Source organism: Amphiprion ocellaris, chromosome 19 (genome assembly GCF_022539595.1).
Source record: "Amphiprion ocellaris isolate individual 3 ecotype Okinawa chromosome 19, ASM2253959v1, whole genome shotgun sequence".
NCBI lineage: Eukaryota > Metazoa > Chordata > Actinopteri > Pomacentridae > Amphiprion > Amphiprion ocellaris.
In genome coordinates, this window is record NC_072784.1 from 29,443,781 (window position 1) to 29,464,851 (window position 21,071).

Below are 21,071 nucleotides of genomic sequence, written 5' to 3' on the forward strand. Positions count from 1 at the left end.
TCCTCCCCATGACCTTAATGAGGATTAAGCAAGTGGTGTATAGATACTGGATAGATGGATGTTTGGTTTATGGCACGATTCAAACTTTTGACAAAACTTGAAATTTTCAGCATTTACCATGACCCCCATCTGAGTTTAGCATGTTAGCATGCTAGGACTCGCTAATTAACAACAATATCTCAGCCACAAATGTAAATTTCATGGTAACCCAAGAGGAAACGTTCAGGGATCACCACAGGCAGGAGGATTGATTATCTGACCACCATGGAGGTCACAGTTTGTGCCAATTCATCAAATAGTTTTGAGGTTTTTCTCAGGATAAAGAAAAAGATTCATCTTCTGGTGGTGCCACATGAAAAGTAGAATCAGGGGATTTTTTCTGTCATGAAAATGTGCAAAATTCCATGCTAATCCATTCATTACTCATTGGAATATTTCAGCCTTGATCAAAGTAATGGGCCAACTAACCATCAGACAACATTGCTATATCCTGAGGTGCGCTGCGAGCAGAGATAAAAACTGAAAAATCAGCCTGGAAGCAAGCGTATTACACAGAATATTTCCAAATGACATATCTCCCCAGATGCTGCAGACATCCCATTGTTAGAACACAGCTTTTACACCACCCTGAGACACATCTCTGAGAAAACCTCGAAGCACAACTCCAACACAAAACTAATCTCAAGATTCTGCTGAAAACATCTAAACATTTAATAATATAAAGGAGATATTTATCCCCCTAATTCAACAACAACCTGTAAAATCTGCAATAAGGAGCACAAACGTACAGGGTGATAATGATAAACAGGACAAAGCAGGTGGAGATGAGGAAAAACTTCAGTCCTGTCAAGGTCACAACGCACCTGAACTAACCGCAAACGGCGGAATTATGGGTAGCTCCAGCTCTCTGAAGGTACAGTTGATTATGCTAAAGACCGATTCAGACTCTTATTGAGAAGAGATGAACAAAACAGCTTGTTCCCAGTCCTCGGTGGGCACAGCTGATGCATAATTAATGGGACTCCTGTGCAAAACAAACATTACAAAGCATTTTCACAGGCAGCTTTCTAAGGATGGGACCGCGCTGTGGGACGGACAGCTGTGTTTGGAGGAAAACGAGGAGGCTGGACAACAGCTTTGTTTTTTAGCTGGAGGGAGAACAGATTACTCACCAAAAAATGAGGAACACTAACTGACTGTAACGAGTCCGCTCATGTAGGATGTTTCAGCGCTACTACAGCTTCCTTAATGATCAATTTTAAATGGTCAGAATGACAGAAAACTTGATAACATCCATCCATTATCTATACATTGTTAATCCTCATTAGGGTGGCGGGGGGTTGGACTCTATCCCAACTGACTTTGGGGCGAAGGTGGGAACATCCTGGACAGGTCACCAGTCTATCACAGGGCTACATATAGAGACAAACAATTCACACCTACACAAAATTTAGAGTTACCAATTAGCCTCAGCATGTTTTTGGACTGTAGGAGGAAGCCGGAGCACCTGGAGAAAACCCACGCATGCACAGGGAGAAACTTGATGACATGCCGCAACAAAATGTGATTTATTTTTCCAGTACTCACCTGAGGCAGCAGTTCATAATTTCTTCCAGCATGGAACTTCAAAGCGAGGGCTGCGTGGCTATGTGAGCGAGAAACGGTGCCGTAAGTGTGGAGATTAAGCATCTGCATGTTTGTCTGTGTGCATATCTCAACAACCAGCAGCAAACTGGCTGTGAGAGCTGAGAGCTGTATGCAGAGGAGGGAATAAAGAGCATCCAGTGATGCGATCCGCAAAAAGAAACTGGTATCAAAGAGTGCATCACAGCTGACAGGGAGAAAGTGGAAAGAAAAGACCAACTGAGAGCGGAAACGACACAGAGAAGGGAGCTGACAAAAAAAAAAAATTGCAAGAGTGTGCAGCGGTATTGTGTTTGGGGTTTTGATTTTCCGATCAATGCTGAGGAGGAAGAAATGCAATATTCAGCGGTGAATTTCTAACTGCATCCCCAGGAGTGACATTCAAACACCCGAGGGAGCACTCAGATCAAACTTATTCACATGTGCTCCGGATGTTTCACAGTAAAATACAGATGGGGCGGGGCTCTAAAATATTGATTTCACGGGGCAATTAAGGTGTTTTTGCTCCCTCGCTGTGCTCTGTTGTTCAGTACAGTGAACCTGCAACACAATGAATCACAACACTCCAAGTGCACTTTTACAAGAAACCTCACAACACTGACTTCACTGGGCTTTGTTAAATATTGATTCTCTGTCTAAGCAAAAAATAATAATAATACGAGGGAATAAAGACTGAATGCCATTGGATGGAGATTGATTCCGACAGTTTTTAAGCATTTCAACCAAAAAGGTTGCTCATTTATTCAGACACACAATGTGGATTATTACTGCGGCAAGGAAAGCAAAGGGAAGGTCAGAAATGACACAAGGACCAAGTGATTAGATTTTGGCAGCGATGCAGCTTATAGTCTGGATCCGTGGATTTGTTAAATATTTCTGTATCACTGTGAGATAGCAGCACGGTGTCACTGTAACTATGTACTTGTCTACAGTAATTTTGGACTATTTTGAGTCATTTTGGCAATTTTTTAATCATTTAGGACACATCTCTTGTCAAGTTTAAAAACATTTTTGGTCAATTCTGAATAGTTTTTGTATCAATTTTGGACATCTTTGTGTCATTTTGGAAAATTTTCAAGTCATTTTACAAATTTTCTGTCTTTTAGGACATTTTTCAAGTTATTTTGGACAATCTTCAGTCATGTCAGACAAGTTTCAAATCATTTGAGACATTTTAGTAATTTAGGACATGTTTAAAGTTATTTTGGATATTCTTTAGTCATTTCAGACATGTTTTTGAGTAATCTTGAGTACAGGTGAACACTACGTCAGCTGCCTGCTGAAGATCACATGATTGTGATCCTACTTCAAATCCAGAGCTGCGGATTTATCGAGACTTATCTGTCGGAAATGATACGAGGAGCAACTGATTAAATTGTGGGGGTGTTTCTGAGTCCCATCTATTCCTGCCACCTGCTACATATTTACGTCATGTGATTCAGTATCTGTACATAACGTACACATGCATAACACACACCTGTGCTCACTGCAAGCTAATTTTTATTAAAGCTTTCATTCGTCGGAAATGATACAACGACTGAGCAGTCTTGGTGGATTACTGAGCTCTGAGTGCTTTTCTTGTTTGGAATATGCCACTAGCTGATAATAAACAGTTTTCTCTATGTTTTGTGTGGCAAAAATGTAGTCATTTATCAAAGGTTTTAGCTCCAGTTATCTTGTGCTAACACTAAAAAAACCATCCGAAACAAACGTACACTTAAAACAAAATGGACAAACCTAAGAGGAGCTTTAGCTGTTGGGTTATTAGACAGTAATTTCCCTTATAAAGAGCTTCACACTTCCAAACAATACATTGAGGGATCTAACTCTGAACTCTACGTACCCTGTTAGGTTTTAGAATGAAAACAGAACTGCACCGGCTGAAATATTAATGCACTGTCCTGACTGCATCATTGAAACTAGATGTAAAGTCGCCACTGCAGAGTCTCCACTAATTAGTACTGCAGAGAAATAGTGTAGGAACAGTTTTAGACTCTCCATGTGAAGATTTGTACCTGCACATCTGAGCAAATGATTGGCTACCTGACACTGTCAATCAGCTGCTGATGCTCCTCGGTGATCAAGATGTCCGGCAGGGCCTCGGCCAGACTCTCTACATCCCTCTCAGCGGCATACTGCTTCAGCACCTCAAACAGCTGTTCCTTCACATCTGGCTCCTCTCCCAGAACCTCCTCCACCTGACGGACAGATAAATGCACATATTTCCATAAATAAACAAAACTACATCTTAAAAATGCAGCAACATTACATTTACATATTCTAAAATTTATTGTAGTATTTTTTTAGGTATCATAAAGCAGCACAGCTTTAGCTTGAGAGAGAGAAAGGAAAAGAAACCCCCCCAAAAAGGTGAGAGTTACCGACAAAAAGAGTCACATTTTGCAGCAATACAGTATGAAACCCTTCAAATCAAATTAGGTTCAACATTGAGCTGAAACAGACAGAGAACTAAACTCTCTTCCTGAGACGTCTGTTCCTCACACAGTCAAGTCAACTTTATTTCTATAGCTCATTTAAGAAACAACCAAGGTTGACCAAAATGCTTTACAGTTCAAAACAGAAAACAAGACATTTCCGTGGGGAAATACACAGAGCAAGATAAACAACGCCATATATCAAGGTGTCAACGCTCAACTACAATTAAAAGCCAAAGAATACGTATGTGTCTTCAGTAGAAAGTATGAAGAGACCGAGCGGTTCTAATTTGAACAGGTCAGCGGTTCCACAGACTGGGTGCAGCCCCAGAAAAGGCTCGGTCGCCTCTGTTTCTGAGTCTGGATCTGGGACCTTTAGGCCATCTGATTGGTCCCTGAACTCAGCGATAAAACCGGAGCATGGAAATATAAATAAGAGCTTTAAATAAAGCTGCAAGAAGCGCTGGTCGGGTCCTCGTGTCCTTGTTGGTCAACGAATCCGAGCATGTCCACCAGGTGGTGCTGCGACTGAGAGTGTATTTTGGCCTATGGCCTTGTTGTTGGCGAACTGTCAAAACTGGTCTAATCTGTCACTGTTAATGCATTTCGGCCTATGTGTGTCATCAGGGTCTGACTCTGATCACACATGTAAGGTTTGAGGCAGATTGGAGCATATACAGGCTAATTATAAAGCACTTCCTGTCATTCCACCAGGTGGCGCTCTGACTTTGAGTATATATAAGCCCGTGAATGTCATCAGGGCTGGATTGTGATCACACGTGTAAAATTTGAGGCACATTCGAGCATGTACGGGTCAGTTACACAGCATTTCCTCTTTCATTGTGAAACACTGAAATTCTAGAGGTCATTTCCACACCCTCAGACTTTTGTTGAGCATTTTGAGAACTTTTGATTACCCATGCCGGGTGTACATCCTGGTCAAATTTCAGCTCTGTTGGGGTAACCCTGTTCGACTTTACAGCTTTTGAAAATGTGCAAAAAATGGTCCAAAACCGTCCAAAATATGACATATAATTAAAATGGCCAACTTCCTGTTGTGTTTTAGGTATGTTGTCAGTTACATTTTTGTGTGTCTTGATGAGATACATATGTGTACCCATGTTCAGAGCTGTAGGTGACATGTTCAGGCCTAAAAAATGACCCTTAAACTAATTTCCAACAAAGAGCTTCACACCCACCTTCTTGTTGAACTCCATGGCCTTGTGGGCTCGACTCTCCCGGACGCTGTCGCCGCTCTGCGACAGAACCCTCATGCTGCTGCTCAGTCGTTTGGGCCGGCGGGCCATACTGAGCACGCCCAGACGCAGAGGCCGACCCTGGGCCGCCTTGATCATGGCTGCTGCGGTTTCGTGATGCTTCACTGGGATGCCGTTGACCTCCATGACGTAGTCGCCAGCCTTGAGGCCGTTGCGTCCGGCCGGGCCGCTGGGCATGCAGTCCTCCACCATCAGGGGACTGTCTCCCACGATGGTGAAGCCAAAACGGCCATCTGGGCCTGGAGTGATGTCGATCTGAGGAAGGGGGAGAAGAGCGTTTGAGATCGTTTCCTCTACTGTAGAACTGAATGTGTGTGTTTTAGAGCAGAGGTGTCAAACATACGGCCCGTGGGCCACAGCTAGCTCGCCAGAGGGTCCAATTTGGCCTGTGGGACGACTTTGTAAAATGTAAAAAAAGATGCCAAGTTTAGGCAATTAAGCAGTGAGTAAGCCTACTTAATGTAAAATGCTGCTTCAGATACTTTTGCACCCTGAAGAATATAATAGTTCTGTGAAAATGAAGCTTTACTGCGGAAATATTTAAAGACATTGAACATTGTGCAATATGATGTCAGTCAGCAGCAGCAGAATTTGGTTTGGTGGAACCCTGTTGTTGATGTACTGCCACAACTTTTCTGTATTATTTATGTAGAAATGTACACATTTACAAAGCAGGGGGATAACATCAGCTTTTAGTTAATAGATACCACTTTAGTTTGCGTGGTGTGGTGCAAATTATTTCTAGATCTTGACAAGTTAGTAAAATACTAGATCGTTCAATGATTAAATGTTTTGTTCCTTTGTAGCCACCTTTAAGTTGTAATGTGCAAATGATAAACTGAGGCTTAATGTTGTTGAAACTGAATGCTTTTGTCATTATTGTCTCGTTTTTGCCATTCCTCCATTTTTTGTCACTTTGTAACTTTTTGTCTAATTTTTTGTCTCTTTTTTGATTTGTTTCGTGTTATCTCATTTTTTGTCATTTTGCGTCTCATTTTTGTAATATTTTGTCTTGTTTTCGTGGTTTTTGTCTCTTTTTGTCTGACTTTTGTCAGTTTGATCATAAAGTAAAACACTATGTCATTCTTTTCCAGATACCTGTGACTAAATGTTGTGTTCCTTTGTAGACACTCTATGATCTGTATGTTGTAATGTGTGATGATAAACTGAAACATAATAGAGTTGAAATTGCACTTAATTTTCTTCAGAAATTTCAGTTTGCTCATAATGTTTTGTAAAAAGATAATTCCTTATATGAAAAGATTTTCAGAATGAACTTTTTTGCACTAAAACAAAGGAAAAATTTGGAGTTGTGGTTATTTATAGGTTATTATACTGGTCTGGATGAAATTGGGCTGAATGTGGAACCTGAACTAAAATGAGTTTGACACTCCTGCTTTAGAGTCTCTTCAACCAAACAGAGGATTAACCTGTTCGATGCGTGACACCACTCCGATGCTAGGTGGGACTGTTTTGAGGGTCTGAGCCAGTGCGATGAGCGCCGGCGTGCTGAGGTTGGTCACATCCTGGCCCTCGATGTCCACCACCTGGTCGCCGGGCTGCAGGCCAGCCAGGTAGGCGCTGCTGCCCTCCACCACAGACAGGATGTAGCTGGGACCGGTTCCTCCCAGACGGAAGCCGAATGCCTCTGGCCAGTTCTGATTAGTGGCAGGGAGGCCGAGGTCTGCAGGACAGAGATAAAACTTATGGGTCATTCCAGAACTGGAGGACATTTTACGTCCCACCTGTCAAATTTTAAATAATCCATGTACAAAATACTAAAATATGCAGTTGTTGTGTAAATGCACTTGTCCTGAGACCAAATCTAAAAAAAAAAAAAACTAGGAGAAAAGCATGTTTGAAAATATTTTTTAAAATACCAAATAAGTCTGAAGTTCCCCCTAAAATGCCACTTTTCTCTTGTCCCACCCCCTGATGACCAAATTCAATCTCACATAAAACAGTTAAAATGACATTTATATCTCTCTTTTTTTTGGTATTATTTTTGTCATTAACGTCTCTTGTAATTGTGGGATTTTTTTTTTAAATCAACATAATATTTTAAATGACATTTTTGTCTTTTCTGCCTTGTTTTTGTCATTTTCTGTTTTATCTGTCATTTTGCGTCTTGTTTTTGTCATTTTCTGTCTTGTTTTTGTCATCAACATCATCAAACAGTTTTCCTACAGAATGTGTAGAGCAAAGCTATGTCCTCTCTTCTATTTTTCATCTTTTCACCCCATTGTCAGCCTTGATTGAATGTCTCACTCTACCTCATATTATCAGGATCAGACTAATTCTTTGGACTGTTTTCCATCAGTCAGTTTGTCCTCTTGGTCAGCAGTAACAGCAGCTAAATATCTAGCTTCTACTGCTGAGAAAAAGATCACATTAGCATGGATTAGCAACCCTGTTACTGTGATTAGAGTAGGGTTAGCAAACAACACAGAAAACATGGAATAAAAATGCTGCCATTGATGTGGAAGCTGAGCCAATCAATACCTATTATTGATGAATATGGAGCAGAAAACTGTAAAAGAAAAGGTTTATTTTTCAAACATTTAAAGCCCAAATGTCCTCCAGTTCTGGAATGACCTTTATAGAGGCACAAACGAACAGATGATTCTTGACTTTAATACAGTAGATAGCTGCTTTACTGCTTGGAGAATATCTATGCCACATGCATGAAGGAACATGACTAATCTAGTGCAAGCTACTGTTATAGACACTGTAAAATGGAGGTCAAATGGTGCATGGTTTAAATAGGGCACCTCAGCTGTAGCAGCAGGTACACTGGTCTAATTACTGGAGCCACCAAATCTACAGCCACAGATGTGACATCAAAAAACAGCCTTACATAACAGATTTCAGTTTCGAAGTTAAACAAGTTACAGAAACGAGAAAAAAAAAAAAATAGACCGTGGAAGGTTATTTGTGACTGCTGGGTTCCTGCCCACATGTGGACCTGCTGGCCTCCCTCTGGTCACTGGCCTCATTCTGCTACTGCAAGAGTCCCAAAAGATTCACTTGACTTCATCTCACTCATCTACAGCCATCTGGATACATCACAGATATATGTAGGACATTACAGGGATCGCACTCGATCATTTTTTGTGTTCGAGAACTGGATCATACAACGAAAACCTCTGTCTTGACCACTTGCTTGCCCTGTTTTTGTTTAAATTAATGTCCTTGCCGTGCATATTGCTTCCTTGCAGTTTTCGTACTTGCATTATAGGATTAATTATAAACATGTCAAAGTATTATTCAATCAATCTGCTTTGTCAGAATCAAAAAACACTCAATGACAGAACCCCGAGGTACAGAATCGGAAAGGAAAAACTTCTAAATATAAAAGAGCACGCTTGCATAAGAATCATTATAAAACTGCACATACACAAACAATCGCACAGAGTGATCCATCAAACCTTCAGCACCGAACCGCTGCTTCTCCTTTTATAACTGATCAGAGGCGGAGAATGACGGGGAAGGTAAGACAGACGAAGACTAAATTACAGACAAAATATGAGAAGACTAAAAATTGCAGGAGAAGCGAGAAAATTGAAGAGTTTGTGAAGAAATGTGGAAATGTCAGATCTGCTTCAACACACACAAAAAAACCACAAGACAAAGCAGATCTTCCTGGAGCACAGGGCAAAATATTCAGGGTGAGATGTGGCTGAGTGAATAAATCATATCTCAAATTCTCAAAGAGCCACAGAACTTCAAACTGAAGCCGATTATTGATCTAAAATAGACTGGGAAGTCACTGACATGGAGCTGTGGATTCTCATTTTTTCTCAACACAAGCAGCACTATCAAGACTTCCTTCCATCCTGCGACCCATTTACACATCTAATCTCATGGTTCTCATCCAACCTCCTGCAGACGAAGCACTTCAGGAACATCATGTAATGATGATCACTCAGAAAAAGACTTACAGAAATCTTTGGAGGCACTCCGGGTCCCAGACTTGCTCTGGCGCAGGGAGAAGCGGCCCTTTCTGCTCAGGAAACGCCTCATCCTTGCCCGGCTTGCGGCAGGGCACGTTCCAGCCAGCCTATCTTCACCCCCAGCCCGGGGGTCGCTGCAGCCACAGAGTGCCTCAGGACACCCTCGAGCTGCTCCTCACCTGAGCTCACCGCCTCCAAACACCTCGACCGAGCTACCCGAATCAAACACGCCTAAAAGGTCACATCTGGAGGTTACGGGGCCAACGCCTCCCCTTGTTCTCAATCAGAGAAGCAGCAGTCTGGAGCTGAGGAGAGGGAGGCCGGAGGAGAGAGGAGAGCGTCTGCAGGGCAGGCTCTCCATCCTGGGCGAGGCGGTCCAGCTTCAGCCTCAGTTCAAACCCTATGGCTGAGCGATGAGGAGGAAACTGGGACACACTCACTTGGTCCTGAAATGGTTCTATGCAAGAAAAGGTACTGCGAAGCCCCATTTTTCTATAAATACCTTTCCCTCTCTCTCACTCCCACCCTCTCTCTCTGTCTCCCTCTGTTGCTCATGTGGATGAGGCCCTCTCAGAGGGCTGAGAAATGACCCAGAAACTGTGATGTACCAGCCAGGGACACTTCTCTGATTATAGCGCCTGTGCTAACCTCAGTACTGGAGCACCACGTACAGAGAAGTAGCCTGTGCAAACGCTCAAGGTTACAGGCACCAAATGGAGCCGAGCTTCAGCTCAGCCAGCCGGCGATGGCGGATTCAGCTCAGGAAAGCAAATAACACTGCAAGGTTAACACACTTTCTCTGTCTCAATTAGTACAGCGGTGCTTTCATGTGTCTCAGAGGGAGCTGGATGCAGTGTTTTACCTGGCAGGTGTGAGCGCTTTCAAAGCAGGCGGTGTTCCCTGGAGATGGCAGAGGACACTCACTCTACAGCCACAAACTTCTACAACGAAAAAAATTCAATTAAATACACTGCAATGATACTTCACATAAAATCAGAGGAACCAGAAGATTTCAGGTGTTTTTCAGTGATGTTGGGGCAAACATCAGGGGAGCAAAGTAACTATGAATGAGTACATGAGAACCAGATATCAACAGTGAATTCTTAATGTACGACTGAAAAAACAGAAGTCAACTGTGTAAGAAAATAGCATTTATTTGATGCAAACTCTGCTCATGTGACCTGTCAAACATGTTTCTGTCTGTTCACCTGTGCATCCATCCATCATGCTTAAACATGCTTCATAATAGCTCAAACGCCGCATCATGGATGGCCTCATGCACAGCTGGGATCAGTCAGCCTTAAGAGAAGATCACATTTCAAACTTGACATGAGAAGTTTAAGAACTTAACTGTAGCCAACCTCAACATCAGGGAGAAGAGACGGAAAACTGCAATGAAATTAAGCCAGTTTGGGTAGTCAAACAAAGACAGAAGTTCACTTGGCGTAAATAAATGAAGGCAAAGATTTCTTCAGTTTGTACCATCCAGAGTAAAAAAGGCATCTGTTCAGACATACAGAATTAAACTCTTACAGAATGAATCTAGGTAGTTTTTAAGCTGTAGGCGTCTAAAAGTTCGCAAATTAGCTCAAATATCCGACGCAGAGATCCACTTTAGTAACTCAATCAACAAAAATCACATGATAGAACCAGTCCTCATGCACACTTTACGTCTCACACTGAATACTCTTTGCAAGTTGGCCTATTTCTGTAACTTTAAACCTTATCAAACCTTTGGCCTTGCTTTTAATTCACTCAAACCAACTCTACAGTAATCAGCTGCACAGTCACAGTCGAAGCTAAAACGCTGCTTCAGTCCACACTTAGAATCCCGTTTGATCAAACAATGACAGTCTGAATCTCCACCTCCTCAGGGGAGGTGATGACATACTCCTCTTGCTGCTGCACCATCTGTATCCCCTCCTCCACCGCTTCCTCTGTCGTAACCATGGTAACTGTTCCGTCCTCCGTCTCCACGGTACCCGCCGTGGCCAGCAGCGTGCCGTCGCTGATGGCGGAGGCCAGCGTCATGGCCACCTGCTCCGTCAGGCTCTCGGGCGTGGCGATGGTGATGGTGTCGCCGCAGTCAGAGATGGACGGTCCCTCCTCGTCCACCGCAACATTTCGCACGATAATCTGGTGGCTGCCCGAACCGCCGGCGCCGTGCGACTGGCTGACGATTCGCTGCACGACTTTCACGATGTGGTTTCCCATCTGGGAGGGAGAAGTTTTATAAAAATGTTACGGTACGGTGAAAGTAAAAGGACCCTCAAGCGGTAATTTTATTAAATCCTTTAGATCAGGGGTGTCAAACTCATTCTATATCAGGGACCACATTCCGCCACATTTTATCTCAAGTGATCTGGACCAGTAAAATCACAGCATAATAACCTATAAATCAACACAAATCCAAATGTTTCCCTTTGTTTTAGTGCAAAAAAGTACATTCTGAAAATGTTCACATTTCCAAAACATTATGAACAACCTGACATTTCTTGAGAAATGTGAGGTCAATTTCAACAACATTATGCCTCAGTTTATCATTTACACATTGCAACTTACAGATCACAGAGTGTCTACAGAGGCACAAAACTTTTAGTCACAAGTATCAAGAACTGAACAACCCAGTATCTTACTTTATGAATAAAACAACCTGTCAAGATCTAGAAATCATTTTAAATTTACATTAATTTCCACATCTGTGTAGTAATCCAGACCACCACACCATACATCCTAAATGGGAACTATTAAGAAGGTTCATTTATCCTCCTGCCTTATGACTGTATTAAAATTTATACAGAAAAATGCATAAAAGTTGTGGCAGCACAGTGGACAAATTTAAAATATCAGTTACTTTTCTTGAAAAATTTAAGCTAATGTCTTCTCTGTAATTTTTCCACTTTACAAAGTCGTCCCTCGGGCCAGATTGGACCCTCCGCCGGGCCGGTTTTGGCCCGTGGGCCACATGTTTGACGCCCGTGCTTTAGTGCAACAATGAAACATGTTCATCAACTGCTACGCGATATGTATACGTTCTTTGTTTGTGCTGCCTGTGTGTGTACTGACCTCATTTTGGCTGTCTTGAATGAGCGTAACTTCTCCTTCCTGCATTTCCTCATCTGTTTGAGTCTGGAGGATATGAGAGAAGCAAAGCAAATTAATGCCTTTGTTGTGAATTTTGTGCAAAAACCCGTGGGACTGACTAGATTCCTGAATTAAATACCCGTGAAATACTGTCTGAATATTGTCAAGTTTTTAAAAAAAAAAATGTTCTACTTTGTTGAGACGCAGTTTAAGTCAAAAATGTATTTGCTAAAACACATCTTAAAATTCAGCTACATACACCAGTCAAAACAAGTGACCACAAGACACCACATGCATCAGTCCTACACAGTATTTAAACTCCACGACAACATGTGTTGAGTTGGAACTCCAGTAATTAGGTGAACTTTGTGTGGGATCAATAATTCAGTCCATTGTTTCCTGAAGCCATGAATCACATTTACACACAGGTAAGACTTCTTTTAGACCATTTGTCTTTGCAGCGGAGGTGCTTCTTGTGTTTTTTTTTTCTTTTCTGTGGACTCAGACATTTACAAGAACAAAAAAATGCTTGAAGGCGTTGCTCCAAAGCCCTAATGTAGCTTCTACAGATTCATCTGCTGACATGAATCCAAAAGGTTTGGAGATACTGTGGATTTTTGTACATCTTTCTGTCCTGATTAGGCTGTTCTTTCTCTTCAGATCAGCACCAATACATATTTCCATCACAGGCTTAAAGAGCTGAAAATCATAATTTAGCAGCAATAAATTCAGATATTTTCACCAAATACTTTCCCAACATCTCTAATTTCTGCACAAATATGCTGTTTAAGTCAGTATTTCCATTCTGCAGTTAAATTTTGCTAACATATAAAATGTCAATAACTATTCCTCTTTTCAGAGGTTCTGAAATACAGCAGTCTAAGCTCTGTACTTGGCAAACAAAAGTATGCGTTTCTAATCATTAACCCAATCAATTCCCTACAGATGTAATCACTTTTGAAGAGTGAAACGGTGCACTTCAGTCACTGATGAAACAAGTATTCTGCTACTGACTGCTGAGGTAGAATACCTGCTGCGAATTCACTGATTGGGATGTGGACATGTGCAGAAACAACATTGTGTCAGCAACTTTGTCAGCGTTGTTTTGCCTTTATAACAACTGTGATGTAAAGTATTAGCCCTACATCCCTGTAATTCTCACCTTGATGATATACTCCTGTGTGTCTGCCACCACTGAGGAAAACTCCACCAAGACAGCATGAGGATCCTCTGAAATGATGGCGGCTGTAGCAAGGCTGTCCACTGACGTCTGCTCCTCCGATATGGCATCTTGCTGCTCGCTGGAATCGTCCTTATGGCAGCCTCCTGGGAGAAAACAGGTTGTGTTATCAGGTCTGTTGGTGTTACTACTCTGCCAAGGACGGCAGCGGAGTTATGTGACAATTGGCGTCGGTTTGTAACATCAATCAAAAACGGACTAACGGATTTGGATGAAATTTTCAGGGAAGGTCAGAAATGACACAAGGACCAAGTGATTAGATTTTGGCAGTGATGCAGCTTATAGTCTGGATCCATGGATTTCTTAAAGATTTCTGTATCATTGTGAGATAGCGGCACGGCAGCACTGTAACCATGACAACAAGTTAACACTACCTCAGCTGCCTGCTGATGATCACATGATTACGATCCTCCTGCAAATCCACTGCTGCAGACTTATCAGTCAGAAATGATCCAAGGAACAACTGATTAAATTGTGGGGGTGTTTCTGAGTCCCATCAGTTCCCACCACCCGCTACATATTTAGGTCATGCAATTCAGTATCCGTACATAATGTGCACATGCATAACACATGCCTGTGCTCAGCGGATCATCATTTTGTTTGTGGGTACATCTATATTAAATGGCCACATTCTGTGTAGCCGTGATTTCTGATCATCAATAACTAATAAACAAATGCAGCATTTCTTTTTTAGAAATGCTGTGACAATTCCATATGGAGGAATGAGCAGCCTTTTGGAGTACTGCACTCCGAGTGCTTTTCTAGTAGCTTCATGTTTTTATTAAATTTGGCTCACCCTCACCTTTAGCACGCATATGCCGATTCAGAGTCCCGTGCTCAGCAAAACCTCGACCACAGTTTGGACACTTGAAAGGCTTCTCTCCAGTGTGGTGACGGATGTGTCGAACCAGAGACCCTTTTTCTCTGAAGCCTCTCAAGCAAAACTGACAAACGTAGGGTTTCTCATCACCATGAGTCCGCTGGTGAACCTGCAAGGCATTCTGGGAAAGACAAACAGAAATGCATTCTTATATCTCTGACACAAAGATAAGCATTGTCCGTTAGTGCAGTTGAAATACACTTAAATCACCTTGGTCTTGTATCCTTTGTTGCATCTGCTGCAGTGGTAGGGTCTTTCATCTGAGTGGGCCCTCATGTGTTCGCGTACGTGTCCGATGGTTTTGTACAGCTTACCACACTCGCCACACTTGTATCTCCTCTCACTGACGTGGACTTCCATGTGTTTCTTCAGCAGGTATCCCGTTAGAAACTCCTTTTGACATAGTGTGCATTTAAAGGGCTTATAACCTGCAGAAAAAGCAGAAGCATATACGAGGAAAATGAAATATTAATCTGTCACCTAACAAAACATCTAAACAAAGTGACTGAGATCAATTATTTTCTTTTGATTTCATATTGTTGACAAAGGTTGATCAAATACAGTTATAAGAGTGGAATAATCAGACTGCATCAAGAGTTATACACTTGACAAGCACATGTTTAATAGATGTTGTTTATAATCCTGTTTTAAACTTATCCGTGTTGTTGCAAGTTACAGAACATACATCAATCTTTTGTCCCCCTTTTGTTGAGTTTTTGGTTTTGTTAAACTTATTTCATACATTCTAGTAACACCACAACAAGCAAAGAGATTTTGAATTAATCTCATAAGTCAAAAATAGTAGACTACCTAATCTGACATTTTACAGTAATATGAGAGGGAGATGTACGGCGATGCTACTAGTCTCATCACTTCTGATTATGAACTCACCTAAATGTCCTTTGACATGAAAGCGGAAATAATTTAAGCCCTTGAAGGAGCGGTTACAGTGCGGACACATGTGCAATTTAGGTGACGTCTGATCGTCACCATCACCTGTTTCCTAAAGAAAGAAAGAAAAAAAAGGCATGGTTGAAAATGCACATGAAAAAATAAAGCAGGCAGTAGTGGATTACAGACTAACTTTAAGGTACCTCTTCCATCTCTACAAATTCCTCTTTTACTTGGATCTCAATGACACTGTCCTCAGCTTCAGGACGGTCAGAAACCACTTTGTTCATCTCCTCGGTTGTCTGTGTGGTTTCTTCCACCACCGTTTCTTCCGTCTCCAGTGCAATGCCAGAGTTGATGATGGCCTGGCAGATCAGATTGTCACCAGCAGCTGCAGCAGCAGCGAGAGCTTCTGCCTGAGATTGTTCTACCACCACCTGGCAAGGGGCAGAGGAACAGGTCAACAGAATTACAGGCAAAACTATCGCATACAAAAATCCTTGTGACTCGACTCTTTCCACATTTTTTGCTAAAAATAAACCAAAATCTACTTCAAGGAAAGGAAGGAGTACAGCAGGTCCTCGTTTACGACGTGCTTGACCTATGGCGTTTCATCACCATCACCATAAATTTATTAAGAAAGTCTTGTTCCATCATTTTGATGTACAGCACTTGTGATGTTTAAACAAATTTCGCACGGGAAGTAGTTGGCGAGCAGAGCGGACGAATAAGTCGTCACGCAGCACTATGCAAGGAAGACGGCTTTCTTTACATTTGCTGCTTGTACGCCGCATGCGTCACAGTATGCGAGTTCCGACTTACGGCAAAAACAGAGTTACATCGCGCCATAGAAACGAAATTCTGACGTAAGTCGAGGACCCCCTCTATGTATAGAATCATCCCTCGCCATATCGCGGTTCACTTTTCGCAGTCCCACTGTATCGCGGATTTTATTTTTTTGGCCTTTTGTTGGCTTTATTTGATAGGCACAGTCAAGATGCAGACAGGAAAGCAGGGAGAAGAATGGGGGGAAGACATGCAGTAAAGGGCAGCTGGAATCAAACCGAGGTCACTGTGTTCATGGGTCACTCGCTCCACCAGTTCAGCTATCTGGGCGCCCTGTATCGTGGATTTTTAAACTGTATATATCTAATTTTGTATCGCAGATTTTTAAATCGTATATATCTAATTTTGATTTTTCGCTATATCGCGGGATTTTGCGGTGTATAGGCATTTTTATATGTTTATTATTTTAATTATTTTTGCTTTAAAATGAGCATTTTCCAAAAAATCTAAAACAATATAATAAATATTTGAAAGAATAATTAAAAGAATTCTAAATTGAAATAAAATGTGTAGCGTACAGTGTTGGGCACTGATTAGCTTAGCGACGTAGCATCAGTCTCCCGTGTATAGCATGCATTCAATATCTCGCCTTGTTTAAGAGCATAGGAAGCGTTTATAAGACTGTGAGGAGGGTTTATAAAGCCAATATACATAAATAATAGAATAAATATAAAGTCGCTACTTCGCGGATTTTCATCTATCGCGCAGGGGGGTCTGGAAGCTAACCCCCACAGCAGACGAGGGGCCGCTGTAATGTGCATTTTGATTGCTAATAGATCACATGAGATCTACAATATGTGTCCTAACCTGTTGCTCCTGTGTTGTTCCGTCCACCTCCATTGTGAAGTGGACCTGATGAAGGACCTCCTGGGAATCAGAGTCCACCACACTGACCACAGCCGTCTGAGCCTCCACCATCTCCTGCTCCTCCGACTGCTGCTCCACAACCACCACCTCCTGCTGCTGGTCAGCCACTGCAGCTTGATCAGCCTCGACGCCTGAATTTGCAGATTGAAAATTAAATATAATATCTAATTAATAACTACAAAACAGCTGGATAGATTCTTTTAATAGCTACAGTTAATCTGCTAACAGGTTTTACATTTTTTAAGTCAACTTCTTCATCACAGACACACAAACTAACAGCTGAGGCAAATTTCACTGACTCTAAATCTGACCTTTCTGCACTCCATCCTTGCTGACCAGGATTTCTTTGTACTGAACAAAGCGGATCTTTTCTGTGCAGGGTGTGAGAGCTTTAAGATGTCTGGTGAGAGCACCGGACTCTCTGAAGGATTGGCCACAAAGAGTACACCGATACGGCCGCTCATCTGCAAGAGAAAAGAATAAAATTTGAATTATTATTAGAGGGCATCAAAGGGATACAGATTCAACAGTCCTCTATGGCTTTGAGTTCATACTCCGTACCAGTGTGACGACGGTTGTGACGAATAAGGGAACCTTTAGTGCGAAACGAGGTCCCACACAGGTCACACGAGAAGTTCTTCTGGTCGCTGTGAGTTTTCATGTGAGTTCTCAAGATATTGGTCTGCCCAGTGGGGAAAAAAAAAAAAAAAAAGAATTAGAAGACCCAACTTGATTGCATTTTCCAGTTAAATACACAAATTACGTGTAGGACTCACTGTTTTAAATGTCTTTTCACAAAGTTGGCAAACGTAGCGTCCGTCTCGGCTGACTTTGTAAACAGGCCTGTCACCGTCGGCATTGTCAGACATGGACCCTTCCGTCCCATCTGACTGGTCAGTGGCTTTAGTTGAAGTCATTTTCTTCCTGCGACCTCGACTGAACACACCAGGGGCATCATCTGTGTAAAAAAAATATATATACAAAATTACTATTCAATCCAAGTTCAGATCTGGGACCTTATCTATAGGTTAGAGCAGAAATACTTCTACTAGTCATATTTTTCAAGCAAAACACTGAATATTTGCTCATCTCAGCTTCTCAAATGTATTAATGTTAAGCTTTTTTACTTCGCCAAGGAACATGTTGGTGTTGGTCTGTCTGTCTGTCTGTTAGCAACATTACTCAAAAACAGACTAACAGATTTGGATGAAATTTTCAGGGAGATCAGAAATGATACAAGGACCAAGTGATTAGATTTTGGCAGTGATGCAGCTTATAGTCTGGATCCACAGAAATGATACAAGGAATGAGCAGCCTTGGTGGAATACTATGCTCTCTGAGCGCCTTTCTAGTTTGTCATACAAAAGAGAAATGGTACTACTAATACAAGGTCAGCCACCAGGAGTGATTCTGAAGTAAAATTAAAAAAGTCCTCCTTTGCACAGAATGAATTATCTATTAAAGGTTGCACAAACTGGAATACTCTACCTATAGCTCTCAGAGAAAGCTCCACCTTTGTCAGTTTTAAGAGACAATACAAGGCATGGCTGATTATCAATCAAACTTGTGAACATTGAGAAAATCCAGCCCTTCAAAATCAGGCACTTTAACTATAAGCACTTTATGACAGGCTCTGCCTAGAAAGCACTTTACTAAAATAACAGCACTTTAAGGTAGGTTTAACCCAGCCAGAAATAATTTATCAGCATTGTCGTTGTTTTACTATATTGTTTCTATACATTTGTAACCCTGTAAATTCTATTTTTGGGACAACGGACGGAAATTAGCCTTGTGCTAAATTCGGCTTATTTACTATAAACTTGTGTAAACTTATGAGACTGTACATTCATTAATATGCACTGTCCCAAGTCCCAAATAAATAAAGAAATTAAAAATACATGATACTAAACTGAATATCTTAGGCTGTGGACTAATAATAATTAGAAAGACTAAAGGTTAACATAATTTGCACTGCATTTATATTTGTTAATTGTTTTCTTTGTTATTTTCAATCCTATATGTGTGTGTATATATGAATACATATTTTTTCTTTTTTGTACACCTTGAAACGACATTTCAGTTTGTCTGTATGCACTGCACATGTAGATATAATGACAATAAATTTCACATTGATTTTGACGTGACAAGTTACAGTAGGTAAATTAGACTTAATATTTTTCACTGTTGGGGCATTTCTATCCAGAAAGGAAGAGGTGAATTAATGTATCTGTCTCACCATTAGTGGTCTTCACTGGTTCATCTGAGGATGCACCTTCAGCTGCTTTCACCTCTGAAGAAGGACTTCCATTCTCTGCAGTAACCTGGAACAAGTCAACATTTGTTCTAACTCTGTAAACTTGCTGCTGCTGGGTGTAAAAATACAAAAGCACAGCTCTTACCTGTTGGGTGGCATCCTGGCTGGTCGCCTCCACACGTCTGCAGTTGTGGTGCAGCTTGTGCTGGATGAAAGCCTCCAGAGTGGAGAACTCAGTCTGACAGCGTCCACACTTGTGCACGTCTTCATCTGAAAGCACAGAGACGAAGCATTTCAGCGTTAGCTAGCTTTAATACCAACGTGAGCCACCACCAGGCTGGGCTAAACTTTTCAAAACACCGAGTAGAGCTGCAGCTAGGACTAGCTAACGCTGTTGACAGCGGCTAGCTGCTAGCTAACATTTCACGACGGAGGAAGTTAGCTTAGGCCCAAACGCAGAAAAGACAAACACCTGCGGTTGGTTCTGGGCGCTAAGAGGACTGACCTTCGTCTCCCAGAGTGGTCTGGATGGTGATCGTCTCGGTGCCGTTCTTCGTTTGCTCCGTCTCTGTCTCTGCCGTATGATTATTTTCTACATTCATGTCGTTTGAATTCTCCGTCTCTGTCGCAACGCTGCAACCGGGAGGGAAAACATGGCGGATTTACGACCCCGTAGTCATAACAACAAAAGGGCGCGTGCGTGTGTCTTTTCATAGACTCATAGGAGAGAACGAGAAAATAAATGTTAATGTAATTTAAACCTAAATACATCATAGTAGGGTATAACAAGAAAACAGTTGTTAAAAATGTGTTATAATTTATATAGATAGCTGCCAATTATTTTGACATGACATTATTATTAAGAATAAATTCCCTATTTTTGAACAGTAACAATGCACCCTTAAAATTTCATATCTGCACAACTGCAATAACTACAGTATGAGGAAATGCTCTCCTAAACATGGCATACACTTTTCACACAGTCTTTTCAAGAAAAACTAGTTTGTCCACACGCACCCTCACTGTTGTGTCACCCTCACTTTTGTGAGGGTGACTTTTGAATTCATTTATCTATCGAGCGAGCTACCCGTTATGGCTATATTATGGTATTTTTCCACCATAGTATGGTCATTTATTATTGATACGGAGGCCTTTAATGTAGATAAAGTGGCATCACTGAACAGGACAAAGGTAGTAAAAATATTGGAATTATCAAGGATTCGGGGCCCTTAGTGCCTTTTTGTCTTTAAATGTTTAACTACTTATCTCTGCAGTGAACTGAAGACCAGTTAAAACAGCAATTTTTGCATATTCCACCGTTGAAAAATCTAAAATAATTCGTCCTGCACAGTCACTCGCACTGATAAATAACCAACTGCAAAACCTGTGAAATCAACTTCATAATCTGCATTTCTTTCTTGCAAAAACATACAGTGGAGGGGGCAGGTGATGATACTTATTTATTAATTTGTTTTTCTGAGATGAAGCTACATTTGCACTTCTGATCTGTTCTAACCTCTCCTCTAGGGTGACCATATTTTGATTTTGAGATACTCAAATGATACTCGAAGTTTACTCAAGATGCCTTATAATTTCAATACATTTAAAGTATGCCTCCTCTGTATGGATAGAAAATTGTTATATTACCAAGTATTATCTATAACCAAAGGCACAAAGTCAGACAGTCTTCTCAGAGGCGA

General features: G+C 41.5%; 2 protein-coding genes across 5 annotated transcripts in view; both read right to left on the reverse strand.

Moving 5' to 3' along the window:
• Positions 1–9,804, reverse strand: part of grid2ipa (glutamate receptor, ionotropic, delta 2 (Grid2) interacting protein, a) — a 38,748-nt gene extending 28,944 nt beyond the window's left edge. For 2 of the 4 annotated variants that reach the window (XM_055005508.1, XM_055005507.1), the window contains exons 1-4: positions 9,298–9,804; positions 6,787–7,040; positions 5,279–5,611; positions 3,688–3,842 (exon numbers count right to left, since the gene is read on the reverse strand). In XM_055005508.1, the coding sequence (XP_054861483.1) occupies positions 3,688–3,842; positions 5,279–5,611; positions 6,787–7,040; positions 9,298–9,379 (824 nt within the window). In that variant the 5' untranslated portion in view covers positions 9,380–9,804. Of the gene's footprint in view, positions 1–1,587; positions 3,636–3,687; positions 3,843–5,278; positions 5,612–6,786; positions 7,041–9,297 lie in introns of those variants that run through there. The other 2 variants (XM_023283596.3, XM_055005509.1) reach the window with 2 other exon arrangements.
• Positions 9,805–10,445: 641 nt separating this feature from the next.
• On the reverse strand, positions 10,446–20,032 carry e4f1 (E4F transcription factor 1). Its single transcript, XM_023283604.3, has 14 exons — positions 19,877–20,032; positions 19,517–19,641; positions 19,354–19,438; positions 17,894–18,075; positions 17,679–17,799; positions 17,429–17,581; positions 17,058–17,248; positions 15,608–15,841; positions 15,405–15,516; positions 14,724–14,941; positions 14,436–14,634; positions 13,556–13,719; positions 12,376–12,438; positions 10,446–11,523 (listed from the first exon to the last, which is right to left on the reverse strand). Exons 1-14 carry the CDS (start codon positions 19,971–19,973, stop codon positions 11,149–11,151), a joined length of 2,319 nt encoding a protein of 772 aa, XP_023139372.2. The 5' UTR covers positions 19,974–20,032; the 3' UTR covers positions 10,446–11,148.
• Positions 20,033–21,071: the final 1,039 nt, after the last annotated feature.

What these genes read in the sequence shown, in the direction of transcription:
- e4f1 (XM_023283604.3), bottom strand. Translation starts at nt 19,973, where the DNA reads ATGAATGTAGAAAATAATCATACGGCAGAGACAGAGACGGAGCAAACG. An exon ending in ACCAGTGAAGACCACTAATG is followed by an intron (nt 18,076 to 19,353) that starts GTGAGACAGATA and finishes TTTTTTACACAG; the next exon opens with ATGATGCCCCTGGTGTGTTC. An exon ending in CAAGGATGGAGTGCAGAAAG is followed by an intron (nt 17,249 to 17,428) that starts GTCAGATTTAGA and finishes CTGCAAATTCAG; the next exon opens with GCGTCGAGGCTGATCAAGCT.